Raw genomic sequence first — 23,977 nt, forward strand, 5'->3', positions numbered from 1 at the left:
GGGTTCCCGCCATTAAGATAAGAACAGAAACGTCTAGACCCAAGAAAGGGGCGTGTCGATGCGAGGTGTCGAATTCAAGAGAGATCTCCGAAAAAAACAGGCAGTTTTTCCTTGGGTTCCACATTGAACAGTCTACTTAGTTTTAGAGTCTCTGGTTAATTTAATAATGGATAAAGTCATTCCAAATTTTGCTATGGATCACGCATTCTCTGAATCTCGGTACGCTGTCGCGTGTCAATAAATAAATTAATAATGTTTTTTGAGCCCGTTGTGTCGTTATTTTGTTTGTTTGCTTTGTTTTTATTGNACGAGGGATGTCTTGTATTATGTTCCTTTAGACAATTTTACAATAATCTAGCGGATAGGACTTTTTTCGAGTAAAAATTTAATTTGCTTGGTCTATTAGTAGATGTAGACGCCCATCCATCCTGTTTATCTTCCTGCAAAGTCGCAGAATGCCAGAGCCCCAGCCATTCCTACAAGTTACAAGGATTTTGGTAATAATGTTGGTCGTCTACAAATTAGAGGTCTAGAAAAAAATAAAATCGCGACACATTTCATTATGTATATATAGTTCACCACGAAATACCCCATATATGAAAATACATATGAATATTAGATACGTAGTTGAAATTATTAAATATACCTACATGGTAGTTAATGAAATGAAGTGGGCACACAATCAATTTGAATTTTTTTCCTAACTCAGCAGTCTGAACATCTATTAAATTAAGTCCTATTAACTTTCTAAGTGAGAATGTCTAAAAGTAATTTCAAAATTATAGGACGAACATGAGAAGAAAGATATGTTTTATGAATAGAATAACTTGTGAAAGCTATCCGCACACCTGATAAAGGGACATTATTAACGGTACAAGGAACACCAAACCGTAATATAGAGGCGAAAACCGAAATTCAATCGATATTAGAACTGTTCAGATGAACTGAGGGCAGACATATAACAGGTATCATTTTCTTTAATGATGTCCACTTTATTCGGAAAAATAATCCTTCCGCAAGGGTTCACACAAGATATTAGTACTTGTGACCTTATTTATTTTATTTACCACAGTCACGAAAAACTGAAAATTGGCCTAATTCGTGCTTTAGATGTGAAAATCGTGACAAATAAAAAATGGGTTGAATGTTTGCAATAAAACGAATTTAGATATGAAAGTATTTTTAAGAGACTTCTTTTAAAATTCTGACGAATTTATGATCAGTGGACTAAATTTCATCAATCTACATGATCTTCACACATATTTAAAAAAAATATATGATTTTATTCTATTTTCAGAATCATGTACCTCGAAAACTAAGTGAACTACAACCCACCACTTTTAGCTTAAAATAACTTGATCCATTATCCCTTTAAAGGGACCTGTATGGTCGTCAAGTTTTTTTTGTAATATCCTATTATCTATCCACTAATAGTATCTATTACCTCCCTTCAATATATTCGCCTCTTTATCACATAAATTATTAGATGGTTCTTTGTTTACTTTATCGTTTAGAATCCTCCATAGAAAGAACTACATAATGTCAAATTAGGAGTAGTTCCAGACCATAAAATTTTCCCTTCCAAAGAAAAATAAAATTGAAAAGTTGTCCTTATTTACTTACTATACAATTTTTTGTAAAGAAATAAATCAATCATCAGAATAATATTAAGGGAAAAACCGTTATCAAAGATTCAGTAAATATTGAAAACAGGATTGCCTTAGTTTGTTTGTTTTCTCTTTTTTTTTCATAATAAAAAATAAAGATATAAAAAGCGGGTCGTACAATAGGCAAGAAAAACAAAGCAATCAAAATTTATTTCTGGAAATACATCTTCTTGAAGGGAACTAATAACTGCGAAATAAGCTTTAAGCTTTTCTTATATCGATTCCTTGAAATAAATGAACTACTGACTAAGGGTGGTTAATAAATTGTGCTATTAACCTCGTCTCTACCCCTAAACCTCTAGAAATGAAGTAAATGCTGTTGAGATTTATAAACGGAAAAATATATTTCACTTTATATTAATAGGCGTTAAAACTTTTTTGTTTAATTTTTTTTATCCAAATTTTATTCTAAAACACTTGAGTTTTTAGTTATTTATAACTAAACATTTGTATGAAAAAAATGTTTCCTTTGTAATTTTGTGACATAATTCAGGGTGCCCTGCTTTTTTTTTCATCAATGTGACATAATAACGTTGAATACAATTAACATGGTTTTATGAACGGAAGATCAATCTTTACTTATCTTATATGTATAACACAGTTTATATCTAATGGGCTGGATATAGATTTATCCAAGGCCTTTGACAAATTACATCATTATAGATTGTCAATGCGTTTAAATGAAGTATCTGTACAGCCTAGTTTCATAAGTCTTATAAAATTGTATATAGTATAGTATATATTGTGTATATATGCCAGTTTGTTCAACACGGAGGATATATATCTAAGAACATAGATGTTCTATCTGGTGTACCACAGGGCTCAATACTTGGACCGTTACTATTTAACATCTTTATTAATAATATCACTAACATATTTTTAAAATATGGTATGACTATACAATATCAGGTTCGATTCTGAAACTTCCTCAATTTTTAAGAGATTTTGGTGTTGCTTTTGATAACAATTTGAATTTTATGGAGCACATTAACGCCCTAATACAAGAGTCATTAAAAAAGTGGGGTTCATGGTTCATTTATAATAAAAAATACGCAAGGGTTTGCTTCAATTAACACTTACAAGATTTTTTTAATGCATTTGTGAGATCATTACTTGAATATGCTTCTTTTATATTAGTCCAGGAGAATTACACACTGGCATGGCTGTTGCTTGACGTAGATTAGATATTAGTAAAAATCGGTCGAAAATAATATAAACAATGAAAATATAAGGTTGCGCCAAGAAAAAAAGTTGTGCTATTTGCAGAAAAAATTAAAAACTGCAAAAATACTCAAAAATCACGTGTTTTTCCTAACATTTTCCAATATAACTTCTTAAATATGCAGTTTACAGAAAAAACTATTACTGCTGAAATTGTTTGTTATGAAATTTGCTATAAGACACAATTGTTTTGAGACCTGCGTATTCAATATTTTTGTTGCTAGAAAGCCAAAACAGCGTAAGAAAGTGATGAAAATCGAGGTAATTTTGAAGCGTTCAACTGATAGGTAAGAAATTGTCCAATTCTACTATAAATGTACATGTAAGTACTTTAAAGGATTACAAAACGAAATTCCAAAACCCGATCGAAATCGGTCTGATAGTTTTGGTATGAGACAATTTGTTACTAAATTTCAGCGCGAAATGTCGTTATTTTTTTGCGTCAGTGCTGGGGTTAAAGTTAGGCATTTTAATTGGCGCTGATTTTTTTACACATACTTGGACTCTTTAACTATCATATAGAATCGTTATAATATTAATTTTCTTTTTTTTAATAATTTTTGGAGCGATTTTAAAAATTCGAAAAATTTTAACTTTATAAACAAATACTTTCGTGAAGCCGTTTTGCGGGTTGGAATATATACCAAAGTACTAAAAAATAGTTCTCGGAAAGACGCTTAACTTGAAAAAAAGAACGTTCAAATCGGTCACATAAGTTCCGAGATATCAAGTGTCAAAGTCAACAAGCGTTAGCTGCAAAACTATGCATAATGTAACAACAACAAAAATTGAATTTGGTAGGTTTTTTAAGAACTTTTCGTATGTGCTTTTATAAATATTATCGCACGTGTGCTTTTTATATGAAAATTCAATGAATATCGCCAAACCGACCGTTTGAGCCGCAAAACCGGGGGGAGGGGATGAATGATAGAAATTGAAATCGCGCGTTCAAAAAGAGCGCGCCCTCTTCGGCGTTCAATATCTCGGCTTCTACGGCTCTGATTTTGATGATTTTTTTTAAATCGATATAGCAAAATGAGAGGAATTCAATTATCAAGATTTCATTGAAATATTATAAAGCCTTATCAGCCTATTACGACTGCTTAAAATTTCATACATTTCATTGTTGTATATTCATGTAAATAATATCGATGACTATTGTTAAGAGGTATTAATTTTAATAACTACTTGGTAATAATGTTTAAAATCTTGAAATTTTTATGTCCTAATGTAATTTATTTATTGTTTACATATAAAATAGAAAAAAATGCAGATACAAATAATTATTATTTGATATTTATAAAACGTATCATCGCATTATTAAAAAATGTATTAAGCTTTTTTATAGCATAGTTGCTGATTTCGCTCTCAAAAATTTCTTCCTTTAGTAAACAATTAAAAATCGCACTTTGCAATTCATTATACAGGCTGTCATGCGGTGACGACCCATTAGAATATTTCGGAGACTACTTCGATTTGAATTTTGAAAATTTTTGACCTGGTGGTTTTGGAGGTTTTATTTAGAGTTTAAATAAAATAATGCCATTGTTGTAGTACTTCCGGTTATACCGGTAGTCGCCACCTATTTGCTTATTATAAATGGAACATCCTGTATATTTTTGTATATTTGAATTCTACGCATATTTTTAGAGGACTTTTATAAAGCTTCCCTATATGTATCTCTAATGGTCTAATGGTCTTCGACCTATTTCAATTTCATATTTATTGTCGAATTTGATTGACCGAACCGCCAAAACTTGGTTTTTCTAAATGGGACACCCTGTATATTTAATAAAAATCTGTTGTAGAAATTTACTCCACATCTATCCATATTACACCTCCCTATACCTATCTTTTAATTTTTCTGTTTTTGACGGATTTTGTGATAAATAAAATGATCCAATTTCTTGCGAGGATGGCTATGAAATTGCTGGCAAATTTAAAAAATCAAATTAACCAACCATAAGTCATTATTTGCTGTTAATTTAACAGTGGTACCTACTTACAATTAGTTAAGCACTGATTTGAAAATAATGGACAACAATACTTATTCAAATGCTGATATTATAAGTGAAAATACCAATGATGTAAAAAAGTGAAAAACTTTAATAATACGATAATTATGAAAGTATAATAAACACGTTTTGTAAAAATAAATAAATAATTATTTGTATCTATATTTTTTTCTATATTATATGAATACAATAAATAAATTACATATTAAATAAAGATTTCAAGATTTTATTTAAACATTATTACCATGTAATTATTAAAACTAAAACCTAGTAACAGTGGATTATGTACCTATATCCTACCATCGATATTATTATTTACATGAATATACAGTATAACAACGAAATGTGGAAAATTTTTAGTCGTAATAGACCGAAAAGGGCTTTATAATATTTTAATGAAACCTTGATAATTGAATTCCTCTCATTTTTCTACATCGATTTAAAAAAAAATCATCAAAATCGGAGCCATAGAAGCCGAGATACTGAACGCCGAAGCGCGCGCGCTCTTTTTGAACGCGATTTCAATTTCTATAATTCATCCCCTCCCCCCGGTTTTGCGGCTCAAATGGTCGGTTTGGCGATATTCATTGAATTTTCATATAAAAAGCACACGTGCGATAATATTTATAAAAGCACATACGAAAAGTTCTTAAAAAACCTACCAAATTCAATTTTTGTTGTTGTTACATTATGCATAGTTTTGCAGCTAACGCTTGTTGACTTTGACACTTGATATCTCGGAACTTATGTGACCGATTTGAACGTTCTTTTTTTCAAGTTAAGCGTCTTTCCGAGAACTATTTTTTAGTACTTTGGTATATATTCCAACCCGCAAAACGGCTTCACGAAAGTATTTGTTTATAAAGTTAAAATTTTTCGAATTTTTAAAATCGCTCCAAAAATTATTAAAAAAAAGAAAATTAATATTATAACGATTCTATATGATAGTTAAAGAGTCCAAGTATGTGTAAAAAAATCAGCGCCAATTAAAATGCCTAACTTTAACCCCAGCACTGACGCAAAAAAATAACGACATTTCGCGCTGAAATTTAGTAACAAATTGTCTCATACCAAAACTATCAGACCGATTTCGATCGGGTTTTGGAATTTCGTTTTGTAATCCTTTAAAGTACTTACATGTACATTTATAGTAGAATTGGACAATTTCTTACCTATCAGTTGAACGCTTCAAAATTACCTCGATTTTCATCACTTTCTTACGCTGTTTTGGCTTTCTAGCAACAAAAATATTGAATACGCAGGTCTCAAAACAATTGTGTCTTATAGCAAATTTCATAACAAACAATTTCAGCAGTAATAGTTTTTTCTGTAAACTGCATATTTAAGAAGTTATATTGGAAAATGTTAGGAAAAACACGTGATTTTTGAGTATTTTTGCAGTTTTTAATTTTTTCTGCGAATAGCACAACTTTTTTTCTTGGCGCAACCTTATATTTTCATTGTTTATATTATTTTCGACCGATTTTTACTAATATTTAATCTACGTCAAGCAACAGCCATATCTCGAAGGTTTTGAGCTTAATTCTCTTGGACTATATGGCATTCAACTTATTTGGTACATTGTAATAACATTGAAAAGATCCAAAGAAAATCCTTAAAATATGTCCTTTTTAAATTTTATTGCATTGGTGAATATTCGCATATTTTTTAACATTCGCATTCGCAAAATTCATGCGAATATTTTGCGAATATGAATATCAGAAAAGAAATCATGTACTTTTTTAAAAATGTGAAAATAATATTAAATAAGACAAAAAATATTAATTTCTTAGCCTTTTTATTTTCTTACTCTTTTTTAAAAATAACAGGTTTTCTCGCTAACATAACCTAGCAATTATATCTTTTATTATCTTTCTTTTAGCATTAGATAATAAAGCTCTAGACTTAGTATTATAAATAATCAACTTTTCAGTAGTAAACAAAGAAAATATAATTTAAATAAACAAAAAGATAGATTTCTCTTAAACTTTTATGTCTTTACTTATACATTATTTTCATTTTAAGTGTTTTAAATAATCTACTTCTTTCAGAAACTAAAAAATATTAATTTAAACAAACAAAAACGTTATTCTTCCCTTAAACTTTTTTACCAATACTTTGGCTTAATTTTTACTTTTATCGTTATAAATAATCAACTTTTTTTAAAAAAACAAAAATATAGTTAAGTATTTAAATAAAAAAATTTATTCATTTATTTTTCTTGTGTGGCGCTTGTGTTTCATGGGTAGTACCGGCAGATGACGCTAGGGCGAGCGTCAATCGCGCCAAGAATTCGTACCAACCGAAGATAAAACCGCGTAAACAAGTACTGACACCTAGGGTGCTAGGGTCGAGTTAACTAAGTATTAGAAAACATAAATTATTATTATATTCAAACAGGCTACAGCTGTAGCGTTCCAAAGCCTTTACATTAAATTATTTTATTGTGTTAAACACTCCTGATTAAATAAATACAAATAATCGTATATATTTTGTGTCTAAGTCCAATTAATACAGTCCATAAATTGTGTTTATATTTGATTTAATTTTATTTCATATCGATTTTCCAGTTCAGTCAATTTATTTCAAAACGACATTTAAATTTTGTCGTTTTACGAAATTATTTCAACACACTATTGAAAATATATCCTCGAAATGTTTTTCAAAAATTATCAAGCTAATCGTCACTGAAAAATAAAGTAAATCAAACAGATACATTAAATAGACATAAGCAAAATTCCACTCTGTGTAAATATGCATAATCTTCAATTCTAAACTCTTTTAGTAAACTGACGCGAAAACTATCAATGATTTTAGAATAAATAGATTTTTAAAATAATATGAAAAAAAAATTACAGGTTGCAATTGATCAAAGGAAAGTTTCCACTCGTATTTATTTAGTTTGGAAACAGTAGTATATTTTTTACCAATTTCCTTTTTTGCATTAGCCTCATCCCATAGGCTGAGTAATAATTACAGCTCTCACAATCGGTCCGCTAATCATGCATTGGCGTCGTGTCAGCCTCGCGAGCTGCCTAGCTGCCGGTTTAGACACCGATTTCCCTGTAATCGAACGATTTCTTTTACGATTTTAGTTTTGATTTGATGCATAATTGTGTGTAATTATGAGCGTAGTTAGTAGTAGTAAAAACAGCAAACAATTCATACTGACTAAAAAACAACAAATTTACTGGTAAGTAAAGGTGTCATGTTTGTATTTAGAGGGTGGTCTGAAGAGCTTTTGTCGCGGAGACTAATAAATTTACAAACCGATAATTAGAACAACCCCAAAACAGTTAAGTAACTCCTTGAAGACGTATCACCATGTGACAGTCATCTGTTGCGTCCGGGAGGCGCCAGCCTATGCTGGGACAGAACAAATAAACCGACACTTTTAATTTAATTTAATTTTTAATAACGCGCGAAATGCATTCCAAAGAACGTAGGAATTCCAAGATATTTAAAGTTGTTAGAATGTTGCCAGGTCAATGTTAATAGGTCAAATAGCTGTTTTTTTGGCGGATTTTCCAAGCTATAAGGATAGATTAAATGAGATTGACTAATCCGTCCCGTGTTGCTACACGGAGTCACAAGAGGAAGGTGTAGGGTTATTAGTAAGTTTAGTTCAAAATTATTTAGACAGATGTAAAATCAATTAGATAACTATTAACATGGCATAGTTATGCCAAAACGTCCCGATATTCAGGGTTCCCGCCATTAAGATAAGAACAGAAACGTCTAGACCCAAGAAAGGGGCGTGTCGATGCGAGGTGTCGAATTCAAGAGAGATCTCCGAAAAAAACAGGCAGTTTTTCCTTGGGTTCCACATTGAACAGTCTACTTAGTTTTAGAGTCTCTGGTTAATTTAATAATGGATAAAGTCATTCCAAATTTTGCTATGGATCACGCATTCTCTGAATCTCGGTACGCTGTCGCGTGTCAATAAATAAATTAATAATGTTTTTTGAGCCCGTTGTGTCGTTATTTTGTTTGTTTGCTTTGTTTTTATTGTTATTAAAACCCTTCCTGGAAGTTTTGGTTTTCTTTCTTGATCTTCCAACTTAAGTGTCACCCTATACAACCAACCACTGGCCATATACAACCAACCACTGAAGTAACTTGAACATGAGCGACATACGATAAGTGTCTGGTATTCATTCTCTGAACGTACAACATTTTTAAGTTCCCACGTATTAATTAAAGTGTAATGATAATTATAAACTCCCTTTCGAGAAGTTAATAGTAAACTCTTTTGTCAGTTAACACCGTTATGATACTGGTCATAGCGGTAGGTAGATAAGTAAAGAAATAAGTTAAGTAATAAAACCCCTCAGGTTACAATATAAAACAATTTATTTGGAAAACAAAACAGAGATATATTTTTTTGGAATAGAAGAGAATTGTATGAAAGTAAAGGAAAATAATGAGTTCTAAAAATACCTATTTAAGTTGTTCCCTTTGTTTAAAGGTTCCATTTTTTTTTTTATAAAATTAATAAACAAAAAAACAGAGTAATAAATTATGTATTCAGGTCAGCACCACAGCTTTATCAGCAGTAAATTTTTCCAACAAAGCACCCTCAACACGTGTTATTTCAAGGGCATGTGGTCATCGGGAGAGTTAAATAACGAACAATACTTTGTTTTTACTAAAAATAATAATGTAATTCAGTATACACATACTTGTATATGTATAAAAACGTTTAAAATAAATGTGGATAAACAAAAAGTAATAAGTATTCACTGCACAACACACATAAAAAAAACTGGCGAAAACCAGAACACTCAATTTATGTTTGATTTAATATTCATGCTGATTGCATATAACCTACCATTTGACATAGTAAATAATAAAACACTTCATTCATCCTGGAATAAATTCAACTCCAAGTGGAAATTACCATGTCGGGCTAACTTGGAAGTAGATTATTTAATTATGAAATTATTACATCAGTAGAAGTCGAATGGTCGTTCTCATCAGATTAAAATATTTTATAACCGCCGCGAATAAGTTTCGCTGAAATAAGGGTAGAAACATACCTGATGATGCGATCTATAACGGATCCCATCCAGATTGTGGAACCGATGGTTATGATGCGTAAAACAATTTATGTGTTTCACAATGATATAATGACATAAATTTTATAACCATTATTCACTTTATTTTATGTTGATGATACACACGCCTTTGGTGCGCGGTCAATTATGACAGCTCTAGTAATAATCCATTCAAAAACTTTTTATTCGCGAAGTTTTGAAACCTTATTTTTTCCGCATATGTTTCTTTAAATTAAAAAAAAATTAAGCTTAAACATGAGATATTTAAAGTGATAGGTCATTTTGTCTCGGTTGCTACTTGTGATATTCTAAAAAGTTACTTGGCCTGTTGTAAGTAAAATGGAATTAATTAAAAAAAAAATACATAAGGTTTACCTTTCTGAGAGGAATTATTTCGCGAATATTTCAAGTAAAAACTTTTCCTTGATCCACTGATATAATTTATATTTATACAATAATGAAAGTAGAGATGTTATTACTGTTCTATTTATAAAATTATGTCAAATATAAATAACTATACCATTAATTTCTCAGCGTTACTGAAATTAATAATTTAGTCCAACACCTTCGCACTTTGACTAACTGATATTTAGTTATATTGATAATTAAACTAAAAACAGAAAATCATACATATTAATGTAAATACATGTAAGTAGTCAATTTATTACATTTATTACATTACATTTAGTTTCAATAATGGTATAACAGTAGTATTTATAAAATTGTTTTATACTTTTGGGAATATCTTAATTATTATTGACGTTCAGCTAAAAGGATTTCTACGTAGGGAGTATAATAATAGCTGTCATTTGGAATACAATAAGTCTGATTCTGATACGGACAGCCCCTTCCAATATAAATTATATGATACTTTCGAATCAATAATGAAGATTGTGCCTTTTTCAGAAATTAACTTCGTCATAAATGTACATTGTACATATTTAATATGACAATTATACAAAACATTATGGAGAATAAAAATCCCATAAGTATCGTTAGCTTTGAAAATTTGGAACCAAAAATTCCAAGCTAACACTTGTTTATCTCGTTCATAAAGCCGTTATTATGAGGAAATATTTCTTGGGTATGTTTCTTATATTTCCATAATTTTTAAACATTTTCTGAGATTATTATAAGAAATTATCATTTTTGTTTTTATTTTTCTAGAATTAGTAGGTATCTCATATTGTGCGCCATTGTTATTTATATAATAATGCAATTATATAAATGAATAATCATATATTCTTTTTATTCAAAATTAATTCAATTCAATCTCATTCCTCCACTACTTCTACCTATTATACAAGATGTTAACGAAATAAGTACTCAAAATTGGAGTAAAACATGTCGAAATATGATAAAAACCTTAGTAGAGTTTTTGTCAGTGGCGGACCCCATTGAAGGGGTAACTCAGGAAACAGTTTTTATTTCATAACTTCAAAACGGTTTAATATTAAATCACGAAATTTTGGGGTTCTATTACCATTTATATGCTTAATAATCGGCATAATATACAAATCAAAATTTGCTACAGTTTTTTGAAGTTATACAATAAAAACTGTTTCCTGAGTTACCCCTTCAAGGGGCTGTATCTCCCTTAGGGTCCGCCACTGACAAAAACTCTACTAAGGTTTTTATCATATTTCGACATGTTTTACATACCCTCCAATTTTGAGTACTTATTTCGTTAACACCTTGTATATTTTTCTTTCATTCGATACAATATAGGCAACGAATTGTATTCTTTTTTAGTACCAAGGATACCTTAAACCTTAACCTTACCTTCCTTAAAAAAACATCGGAGAATAAGAATTTTTGATCAAAAATTCAATACACTCAGGGCACAAAAAAGTTATGACAATTTAAATGCATGTCAAGTACTGCAGATGGCGTCCTCTAATAATTTATAGCAAAATTCGAGAACAGATTCAATTTCTCATGCCAGAAAACTCTTATATCAAGTTTTATGTATTTATTACAATTAATAATCAAGTTATAGAAGAAAAACTAAAATAAAGTTGTTACTTCAACACCCCGTATCTCGGAAACTATAAAATTGTGGACTACTAAGGTAACTTGGATTAGATCATCATATTTTGTCCCCAGGAATATGTAGTAGAAACTTGTTTAGATCTTTTAGAGACACCCTGTAGATTGTTGTAATCAGAAAAACAGAGGATTCCAATAAAACGTTATATATACAAGTTATTCGATTAAAAAAAATAAACAAAAGTTTAGTTTGCATCTCGGAAACGCAACTTTCAATTGTATTTTTAATGTACTTCTTTACTGTCGCAAGAAAATTTTCTAAAACTATGGTCTTTAGCAGTTTTTCCTATATAGATGATGAAAACTATAAAGGTGGATAGAATTATATGTGAATGACCATGTACATTTACATGATAAAGAATTGATTCCATGTTGGCAACTCTCCTCTAAGGATTGCGACGCCATTTTTCCCAATTTCAAAAATATTTTTTTTTGAAATTCGAAAGTACTTTCTTCATAACAACTTTTATTAAAAAAGACTTGCAGACACCTTTTCTCTTTCAAAAGATATACACTGTAAAAAAATCTGTGTGAATGAAACCAATAAAGGTTCGGAGTGAATCCACCGAGTGAAATTATTGAGTACATTTTCACTCAATATTGGGCATTTTGATGATTTTACTCATTTGTGATTGTATTTAAACTAAAACTGAGTACTTTCACTCAATTATAGGTACTCCTTAAATAAATTCTTCATGTAAACTCGTATTTGGTGCACTTGTACCTAAATCAGAATAGATGTCCTCATTACTGAGAGAGTTTAAATGTATATTAATTTCGAGTAATTTGAATGGCGTCGTGAAGATGGCACATATTGCGTCTGTAATCTCAACTACAGTTGATAGGGGCCTGTTCTGATGCTACAGAAAAGCGTGATCGCCAGGGGACCAGGCATTAGCCAGAGGCGGTAGGTCTCAGCTGGCGGGTCTCAGCTAGGACAGGAGGAGACCCCGTGAAGTGAATTAATTTCAACACTGTATATCCTAATTAATCATTCATGAGTGATTTATTTTTGCACTCAATATTTAGTTAATTAAAAACCAAGTCTGAGTAAAAAGTGACTCAATAATAGTTAAATTTAAATCATATTAGAGAAAAAGTCAACTCTAAATTGGTTTTATATACTCAAAATAGAGTCAAAAGCCGCTCAATTGATAGGGTGACTCGACCAGAGAATGAACAGTACCCAGTAACTGAACAGAACAGGCATTTTATTTAAATATTAAGGTTACTTTAGGATTGCCGAAATTCGTATTTCCCTCTATTTTTCTTCGAAACTGCGCTTTAGAATGTTCATTCGCTGGAATATTTTTCAGTATGCTTTAAACTGCTCAGTAGTTCATTGAGTGTAGACAAGTCAGAGTGTGTTGTTGTGGCGGCCATTTTAGCTAAGATCACTCAAAGAACATAACAACTTTTAAAACTGTTTGTGTTGTATAAAACGTTAAAAATAATAAAGCTTCTCTACTAAAACTATAGTTAATTTAATTATAAAGCCAATTTTACAAAAAGTAATCTAATTGTCATACACATTTTCATAACATACCACCTGTTTTATAACTAGCAGTCAAACCTATGTCAAATCTAGTAAATGAACAGGCCGTTCATTTACTGGGTTGGGCGCGATTCTTAGAAATAAGCAAAAATGATTCTTAAGACCTGCTACATTAAAGTAAAATTTTTCAGGGTCACATAATATTACCATGGCATGTAGAAATCCAGTAAATGAACAATAAGAACTAGCGTTCATTCACTAGTCATTTTACTGTTCATTTACTAGATTTATTATAAAATTATTAAAAGTAGTACCTACAAATGGTTATCTTTTTGTAAATTGTTCTTATTGTTTTATTAACAACATTAAGGTGGCCGTATGCCTGGCCGAGAAATAGTCAAATTTCTGGCGTCCTTAGGTACTGAAATCTTGAAAAATAAAATGTGTGCAACAAAAGTGAGCACAAAAATAAAATCCTTGATGTTCTGTTTATTCATTGTGACTATTTAAATTTACTTAAATAAAATAATAACTTTAAAAAAGCGTTTGTAAAACATGCACTTACTATTATCCTAACCTTACAATTTAAGTATTATTTTCACATACTTACTAATAAATAGAAGTAACGTAGGGCTAAGCAAGTATATTTTATAAGAACATTTACATGTAGAAAGTATTTGAAACACACGGTTAATTTTGATAACGAAGTTTCGAGAGAAGTATCCATTCAAAATAAATTGGACTGTGAGAAACTTCTCAATCTAATCCTAGAAAATGTTTTTAATATTATAAAAGATATAAATACTACACTATGTAAAACACAAAATATGTTGAACAAGACAAATAACAAAAATAATAACAATAACGAGAAGGGTATCCATGTTGTATCGAATATTTTAATAGAGACGAATCAAAATGATATAAAACCTGAAGATATTTGGAAAAAGCATTTACACTGGAATAAACCAGAAGACTACAACAAAACAAGCTCCAGTCGTTCCCGTACACTAATGCCATATGCAATTACTTCAAATAAATGAATCAAGTTTCAAAATGATCAACAGAAAAAAAAACACGAAAAGAGGACGATATAATAAGAGAGAGAAAATTAGAGAAAAAAGAAAAAGAAACAAAATAAAAATAAGGAAAATAGGAAAGAGGGTCCAGAAAAGGCCAAAAAACAAAGAAAAAGAAAAAGTATTTAGATGGAAGAAAATGATTAGACATTACACTCATTAGACAAAACTGAGAGTATTATTAAAAAGAGAAAATTGGAGATAGGTTGAGAAGAAAAAGACATAAAGCAGAAGGAAGAAGAAAATAAGAAAGGGCAAGAACCAAAAAAACATATAGAACAACGCAGAAGAATAAGTGTTCAAGAGAATGAAAAATAAGGAGTTTTCAGACGAAACAATCACTGTAGGTAACTATGTTATTGTGAAGTACTGGAATAGGAATTACCCAGGTGAAGAAGACTACGAAATAAGTGTAATGGATAACGTAAAGAAACATTGGAAGTGGCCAGATATTCATGACCAAATTTGGTACATCAGAAGTAAAATTGTTAAGAACATTTCAGAACCCACCACGGTTTATCTTTGTTCATCAACTGGGTACTTATGTTCATTTACTGGTGATTTGGCATTTCTGTTAAAACTAATTAAAAAATAAATACAAGAATTAACTTTCTATAGTTGTGTCTGGGTTTTTAAAAATTTAAAATAATAGGGCTTACTAATCGTATTGAAATATTTGAATTTACTATGACCCTAGTATCTGTAATCTAATTTCAAAGTGATAATATGTCTTATTTGTTCATTCATTGGTCGATTGACCCTAGTTAACTCGGATTTGAGTAAAACTCACTGATTTCTGATGCAATAGTTTCACTCAGTTATACTCATACTAATAGAGTGAAAATTTCAGGTGTGGACAGAAATTGATACATTATTGAGTAAAATTGAGTCAAATTTGAGTGAATTTTTTTTTTACAATGTAAAGATGGTATAAACAAGGTGCTTTTAATGTTTATACTCATTAGTGATATAAATCATTATTTGTCTTCATAACGTTGTAAACATCTGCATTTACCTCTTAGTAAACCTCTTAGCAATTAAATTTTAAAATTTTCTGAAAAATCACTGATTTTGGAGGTCGAAAGGAAGACGAGGAAATTCGACCAAGAAAATAATGGCAAAATAGTTATGTATTTACTACCATGAAGACCACATAAGACTACTTTTTCCTGCAGTATGTTTTTATTCAAATTTTTATCCATGACATAACGTAATATCAGAATTCACTGAAATTTGTCACAAAAATCGAATTTTTAAACTACACATCTCCAAAAGTCTTGGCCGCCCCCCCCCCCCTCACATATTTTTGGAAATAATCAACTTAAATTTTAAAATTGTAATGGATCTAATTTTTTGTTTTGATATTAAAATATGTAATACAAAAACTTTGTAATTTTCCCACTTACGAATGGACAATAAACTAATAAAGCATAATACACAAAACCTGCAAAATATTGATATTAGAAATTTTTTTATTTTGAGAAGAAAAATAATGTTATATTAAAAAACATATCTTAGTAGTCTGTATGATCGCCTCTTCTTTCAATCAATTGGCTAACGCGTCTTGGCATCCGTTGAATCAAGTTATCAATACAATAATCAGGCATATTATCCCACTCTTCTAGAAAAGTTGTAGTCAATTCCTGGAGGGTTGCAGGAGGGTTTTCGCGATTGGATATTGCTCTGCCGAGATAATCCCGCACTTGTTCAATAGGATTCATATCCGGTGAGTTTGCTGGCCAGTTCATTCTTTGGATATTACCTTGCTGCAATATGTTCTGTACTCTTCGCGTGCAATGTGGTCTGGCATTATCGTCTTGAAAAATGAAATTTTCTCCAAATTCGTTGCGTAAAGGCTGAACGATTGGTTCAATAATGTTTTCAGCGTATATGGTACCTGTCATTGTTTGTTCAATAAGTGGAGTACGGCGACGATACATAATACCCCCCCAAAACATCACTGATCCGCCATCTAGTAAAACTGAGTCGTTCCTGTCTGCCAAGACCTCTCCAGATCCTTTTCCGCCGACTATCACTGTGTAGACCAAATCACACTGATTTCTTCATAAAAATCAGCATATTTCTGAACAAAAACAATTTTTTGTTACGATTGAATTTTTTCTTGTAAAGATACTAAAGAATTTATACACGCAAAAAATGGCCATTTGATATTGGAAAACTTAAAAGTTATAATACTAAGGGAGGCCAAGACTTTTGGAGATGTGTTATTAGCCAAAAAAAATTAAATTAATTTTATAGTAATAGTATATGTATGTATATTATACATTAACTTTATAGTAGTTATAGTAAGATAAATACTATACAGCAGTTGGTTGGCCAATTGCAATTACAATCATCACCATCCTTTGCGCGAAAGGATATTTTTGCTATAAAATGTGTAAAACGAAATATAATAACCGGATCCTACATTAACGCGGAATACATTAAATTAGTTGGCAGCGCTTCGTTCAGAGCCTGAATATTTACATTCGTAATTGCTTAAATTAGTCTCTGATTAGTGCGCGCATCCAGTTTACTCAATTAACTTCAAAAACTTCCCCGCAGCGAAGAATACTCGCTTAGGGAAATTAACAAATTAGTTTCAGAGATTTACCGAATTATTTCTATTAAAAACGCCCATTTTTGTATACTTATGAGTTCAGAACTCTGTTTTTTAACTTTTATAATTATCTAAAGTGTCAGATAAAGAACGATTTTGTGTTACATAAATTGTAGAAAAAATTGAGTAATATTTCACTGAAATCACAATCACTTCCTTTTTGCGCCAAATTAAGTGAAATTTCCACTCTGTTAATATTAATAGAGTACAAATTCCATTATACATAAATACAATTTCAATTTTAAAAGTGAAACTATTGCGGTGAGAGTGGCAAATTTTAATAAAGTCTGAAGTTCTGCAACTTCACCAACGAGCGACTTACTCCATCTGGTTGATGAAGGTCGGATGCGTAGTGGCATAATAATTATGTTTTAATGAATTTAAAGGCAGCCGCAAGAGTTTTTGCCATTTTCAGTTTCTCTCCCGATTATACTTTGGTTCCCGCCATTCGATTCTCTACATTGTAAATAATTGATGTGAGTGAACACATTACAAGTATTGAGTGAAATTATTGTGTATATTTTCCTTAATATTGAGCATTTAACAATTTTATAATTTCAGTCAAATATAGGTATTTATTAAATAAGTACTCTAAATAAACAACTTGTACCTAAATGAAAGTAAATGTCCCGATTTTTTAATCGCCCCTCATTCCATAACCACATGCGTGGTTTTATTTTTGAATATTAGAAAAATCACCTGCTCTATGTGAAATCGCCGATGCATTTTTTTGTTAATATACAATATACAGGGTGTTTCAGGGTTAAATTGACAAACTTTAAGGAGATATTGCTCATAAAAAAAAATAAGAAAAAAATAAAGTATAAATTTTCTTCCAGAGACGCTTCATTTTCGAAATATAGGGCCTTAAAGATTTAAAAAAAAATTTTTTAAATAACTTCTAGATGAAGAAGGCTATTTAAGCCAAATTTGGCATGACACATCTTCTTATAAGATACCATTTTTCCATAGAAGTAGAAGTCCCGCAAGCAACCAGTGGCGGAGTTACGGGGACTCAGACTCATTAAATTATAAAAAAAATAATAAGAACCTACTGAAAATAAAAAATGATGCTGTTTTTAGATAGGACAGTTTGTTATTGACATAAAGTGTACATTCACTTTTTTCCTAACTCTTATAGTTTCATGGCAAAATTGATTTTTCGGAAGGGTGCTTCTGGATTCTGTCGATAAACTTTAGGAAGACGTTCCTCATAAAACCTAAAAAAATATAGTACCTATTAAAATTGGTCTTAGTCTCGAGTATGTGTGAGTCAAATAAGCCTTTTTGTCTCCCCTTCCCTTGGGTTTAACCAATAGTATTAAAATTATTTAGGAGATGCTTCGTTTTTGAGATATAGGGTGTTTTTTTTTAAAAAAAAAAATGATGAAAACAATAGAAATATTTAAGTACCTAACATCTAATGTGACTATGTCGTAATGCGACAACGTAACGACCCTTGCAATACTCCTAAATTTTTTCAGGCGGTTTGTAGTCACTTCATTTACTTGTGTTGTGTACTTTTAAATAAAATAAGATGGCAAACAATACATGAAAATTTATTTGTAAATTGAAACAACCAAAAAATTACCAATTAATATTATACCTAGACAAAGCGAAAAGTGAATCAAAAATGAAATGATTTAAAAAATATTTTGTTCAAAATGGGCGCCTCCGGACTGTAGACAAGCACGACATCTTCTAATTATGGAGGTAGTGGCCGATCGACACTGAATTGGAGTTAATTCTCGACACGCTTGGACTATTCGCTGTCTTAGATCTTCTAGGGTATCAACTGGCACCTCGTAGACTTTTTGTTTAACAGCACCCCAAACGAAATAATCCATCGGTGTCAAGTCCGGTGAACGTGCGGGCCACGCTGCAGGTCCTCCACGACCAATCCATCTCCTGGGATAATTAATGTTTAACCACTCCCTAGGACCTCTACCAAAATGGGCAGGACAACCATCTAGTTGAAACCAACTGTTCATTCGAGTATTAAGCGGAACATCTTCTAACAGATCTTGAAAACCATTTTCAAGGAACTCGGTAAACATGTCAGCATTTAACCGATGCGGAAGGAAGTAGGGACCAACTATAGTGTTGTCCAACACACCCAACCATACGTTACATTGGAATTCATGCTGAAAACTATGTTCCCTTACCGCCCGTGGATTCTCGTAGGACCAAATATGGTTGTTCCTTTGGTTTAAAATTCCCCTTCGAGTAAATGTTGCCTCATCTGTCCACATTACTTTTTGCGTAAACTGATCATCATTCTCTGCTTGGTTTAACATCCAGTCACAAAACACGCGCCTGCATCGTATGTCCTGAGGCAATAAATGTTGCACACGCTGGATATGGTACGCATGGCGTCCATCAGCCCGAAGAGTCCTCCAAATGGAACTTGACGAAATACCTAGCTCATAGCTAGATCTTCTGACACTCGTGGATGGATTTTCATCGAAATGGTTTAAAATAGTATTCGATCTTACTTCGTCCTGAAGTGGGGCAAAATGTCCATCAGCATAAGTTGGAATACCGAAAGACCCAGTTTGTCTGAGACGACTGAATGTCGTTGAAAATGTTTCCTTTGCTGGTAGTCTGCGATGAGGAAATCTTACTGCATATTCACGGCGAGCCGCCGTGGCATTTCCATCACAAAAACCATATACAAAGACCATATCAGCATATTCATTGTTCGAAAATATGGACGGCATTATTAAACTTATTTTTATTATTAGTTTGAACGCTTTATCTAATGGATAATTTATGCAACAATTCGCAAAATAACATTTAAAACGTCAAATTAACATTGCTTGACAGCAGCCTACTCGAAAATTTTTGTTGAGGTTCATTTTAAAGTTTATCGACAGAATCCAGAAGCACCCTTCCGAAAAATCAATTTTGCCATGAAACTATAAGAGTTAGGAAAAAAGTGAATGTACACTTTTTGTCAATAACAAACTGTTCTATCTAAAAACAGCATCATTTTTTATTTTCAGTAGGGCCGTATTAATTTTTTTTATAATTTAATGAGTCTGAGTCCCCATAACTCCGCCACTGGTTGCTTGCGGGACTTCTACTTCTATGGAAAAATGGTATCTTATAAGAAGATGTGTCATGCCAAATTTGGCTTAAATAGCCTTCTTCATTTAGAAGTTATTTAAAAAATTCGAATTTTTTTAAAAATCTTTAACGCCCTATATTTCGAAAATGAAGCGTCTCTGGAAAAAAATTATACTTGATTTTGTTCTTATTTTTTATGAGGAATATCTCCTTAAAGTTTGTCGACTTAATCCTGAAACATTCTGTATATTATGTACCAGGAATGGGAAATAATAGATTTGATTAAAAATTGACAGTTTTGAAATTAAAAAAAACAAGGTCTAATTTGAAACTTGTTAGTTCAATCGTTTTGTTTTATAATCTTGAAGTGCATCAGCCTGGGTCAAACATTTGTTGTTAAATAATACTATTACATTTATTTACATAGTTTATCGAATTTGGATAGAATGTGTTAAATTCACTAAAACGTTTTCTCAATAAAATATGTTTATGAATTCGAATTTTTATTTTTATTTTTTTTTTGTTAGTACCTGTCTTTTAGTTTACCTATTTCAGTAAAAGTTATTTAGATGTGTATATAACTTTTACAGTATCAGTTTGAATAGGTGTAAAATTCTACTAAAATATTTGTTATAGGTTACATGTCGACGCATTACTACGAAAACATGCTATCTCAAATTAAGCTTGGAAAACATGCTAGCTCAGATATTTAAGGAAAAACATTGCTATCTCACACAAAATTAAATTGACTAGAAATTTAAGTTGGCTGCATTGACGTTCAAATGCACATTGAATGATTGAAACCGTGCACTTATGATAAACTTATATAATATTTTTTTCAAAAAATAAGGAATATTTATGTTCAGGTACAGGGTGATTCACTATATTTTTACCCTCCCTTTAACTTTTTTGTTTTAAGAGTTATAAAAAAATGTGAATTATAAAAGTTGCACGAATTTTTATGAATTTTTCGAAAATGATAGTAGAAAAACAAATGAAGTCCAAACAAAATGGCCGCGGATGTTAACTTTGTTAAGTTAAATGGAACACCCTATATATTTTTACATATTTGGATAGAACGTTCTCTGTTGAGCATAGTCATGTAGGGTTTGTTGGGTCCATCTCTAACAATAAGCGAGATACTATTAAAAAACGAAAATAAGGTTTTTTATAAAGAAAATAAGACATCTTATAATTGTTAAACTTTTTCATGCATTTCTGCCTTTTTACAATTACGTAAGGATTTACAGATTTAGTTATAATATATTTTGATAGATCGGACATTGATATGGTCCAAAACGCATATAGGTATTGTAACTAAATCTCACTAATTACGCCGTGAGATACCTAATTACCCGTGGACAATGTTATATGGTAGGCCGTGATAGTGACAGGTAATGTCAAGACAACATTGTTATTGTTTGACAGTTTGTATTATTATTTAATTAAAATGGATTACACAGAAGTAGAAAATTGAAATATTATAGGAATTAAAATAGAGTAAAGTTCTTCTCTATACTCTATTTTAATTTTAAATAATTTTCTACTTCTGTGTAACCTATTTTAATTAAATAATAATACATTAATAACAATGTTGTCAAGACATTACTACCTGTCACTATCGCGACCTACCATATAATGTCCATGAGTAATTAGACCTCTCACGGCCTAATTAGTGGGATTTCGTTATATTACCTATACGCATTTTGGACCGTATCAATGTCCAATCTGTCAAAATATATTATAACTAAATCTGTAAATCCTTATGTAATTGGAAAAAAGGCAGAAATGCCTGAAAGAGGTCTAACAATTACAAGATGTATTATTTTCTTAATAAAAAACCTTCTTCTCGTTTTTTAAAAGTATCTTGCTTATTGTTAGAGATGGACCCAACAAACCCTATATGTCTATGCTCTACAGGGAATGTTCAATCCAAATATGTAAAAACATACAGGGTGTTCCATTAAACTTAACAAAGTTAACATCCACGGCCATTTTGTTTGGACTTTATTTGTTTTTATAGTATCCTTTTCGAAAAATTCATAAAAAATCGTGCAACTTTTATGTTTAACATTTTTTTATAACTCTTAAAACAAAAAAGTTAAAGGGGGCTCAAAATATAGTGAATCACCCTGTACACCGTTTATTTTATTTTTTCATTCAACATTTTTCAATTAATTTTGTTAAGTTATAAACGACAAAATTGTTAATAAGAAAAATAGAATAATATGTCTATTAACTCGTTTTGAATTGTCTGTATGAACCTAATCTGATTTTACTGTTAGGAATTTTACAATAATAAAACGAAAATTATTTTCAGTTAATATAATATTTTTATTATAAAACGGATTCACTTAAAGAGGTAAATTGTTATTACATACCAGCCATAAAAGCAATAATACATCTCGATTAATGTTTGGTTAAACAAATAGTTAAATTGTTACCTATACTTACGTGTCTGTAACGTATAATATAGATTATGGCAATCTATTCGTCAGTTAACCAATTCCTTTAATTGGGACCTAAAATATTGTCTCTAAAACAGATCTGTCTAGAAACCTCTGTGGCAGCTTATAGTTTATGGTTTTAATACAATATTTAAATTAAAATTTAAAGAATATAATCTGAGTAAAAAGTTACTCAATAATAGTTAAATTTAGAGAAAAAGTCTTAACCCTTAATTGGTTTTACACACTCAAAATAGAGTCAAAAGTCACTCACTTGATAGTTAGCAGAAACTCGGATCTGAATAAAACTCACTCACTTGTGTTGTAATAGTTTCACTCATAAAATTTTAGTGCTCATGCTCATACTAATAAAGTGAATACTTCACTCAAGCGTATGTGGACAGATATTGATACATTTTTCAGTAAAATTAAGTGAAATTGATTGAATTTTTTACAGTGTATATTTGATTTTATTCGAATAACAAGCCATTTTGAAGTTCTGATTTTATTATTTTAGAATAAGCAAGTTCTATAAAAATAGTTTACGGATTTTTTTTTGTTGGAAATACACTTTTAAATATAATGTAATCTAGGAGTACGTAAAGTCCTAGCTACATCTTTAAAAAACTACTTAAATGACGTTTGATACATTATATTGTATTTAAAATCGTTTCCAACATAAAAATTCCCCAAGTGTTCCTGTAAAACAAACAGCTAAAATTATTTTCGATTTACTTCACTATGTGGTAAGCTTATTTTAAAATAAAAAAAATCAAAATTTTAAAACAGCTTGTTTCTCGAAGGCCCTTTTCTTAGAAATGCAATTGGCTATTTTCAACTCACTGTATTTATACCTCGAAGACGGAATGAACAATACACATTCATATAACATTTATAGCTTAACAAAATTTGTCCTGGCACCTGTTAAAATTTCTTTCATATTTCTAAAAATAATAATTAAATGTACTAATTCTTAAATAAATTAAATCTTAAAAAAAATTAAGTTTTAAAATATTTTTCAGCATCGTCCCTATTATCAGCAATGGACCACACGGCAGATCCATGCGTAGATTTTTTTCAATACGCCTGTGGCACTTGGAATAAAAAACACGTTATCCCAGAAGATCGAAGTTCGATCAGCACTTTTGAGGTCATGGCTGACCAGTTACAAGTTATTCTTAAAGGTAAGTAGAAGTTTTCTCTCCCAGGGGGTTTAACGATCTGAAATCCAATGAATCAGGTTTAAACAATACTTAAATTT

At 30.7% G+C, this 23,977-nt stretch overlaps 1 protein-coding gene across 1 annotated transcript in view; it reads left to right on the forward strand.

Annotated features, from left to right (window-relative positions):
- LOC108912671 (neprilysin-1-like) overlaps positions 1-23,977 on the forward strand; it is a 96,249-nt gene that overhangs the window by 22,534 nt on the left and 49,738 nt on the right. Inside the window, exon 3 of the mRNA XM_023455987.1 lies at positions 23,739-23,900. Within this exon, the coding sequence (XP_023311755.1) occupies positions 23,739-23,900 (162 nt within the window). The remainder of the gene's footprint in view (positions 1-23,738; positions 23,901-23,977) is intronic.

The sequence above is a fragment of the Anoplophora glabripennis genome, unplaced genomic scaffold (genome assembly GCF_000390285.2).
Source record: "Anoplophora glabripennis isolate ALB-LARVAE unplaced genomic scaffold, Agla_2.0 scaffold906, whole genome shotgun sequence".
Classification (NCBI taxonomy): Eukaryota; Metazoa; Arthropoda; class Insecta; order Coleoptera; family Cerambycidae; genus Anoplophora; species Anoplophora glabripennis.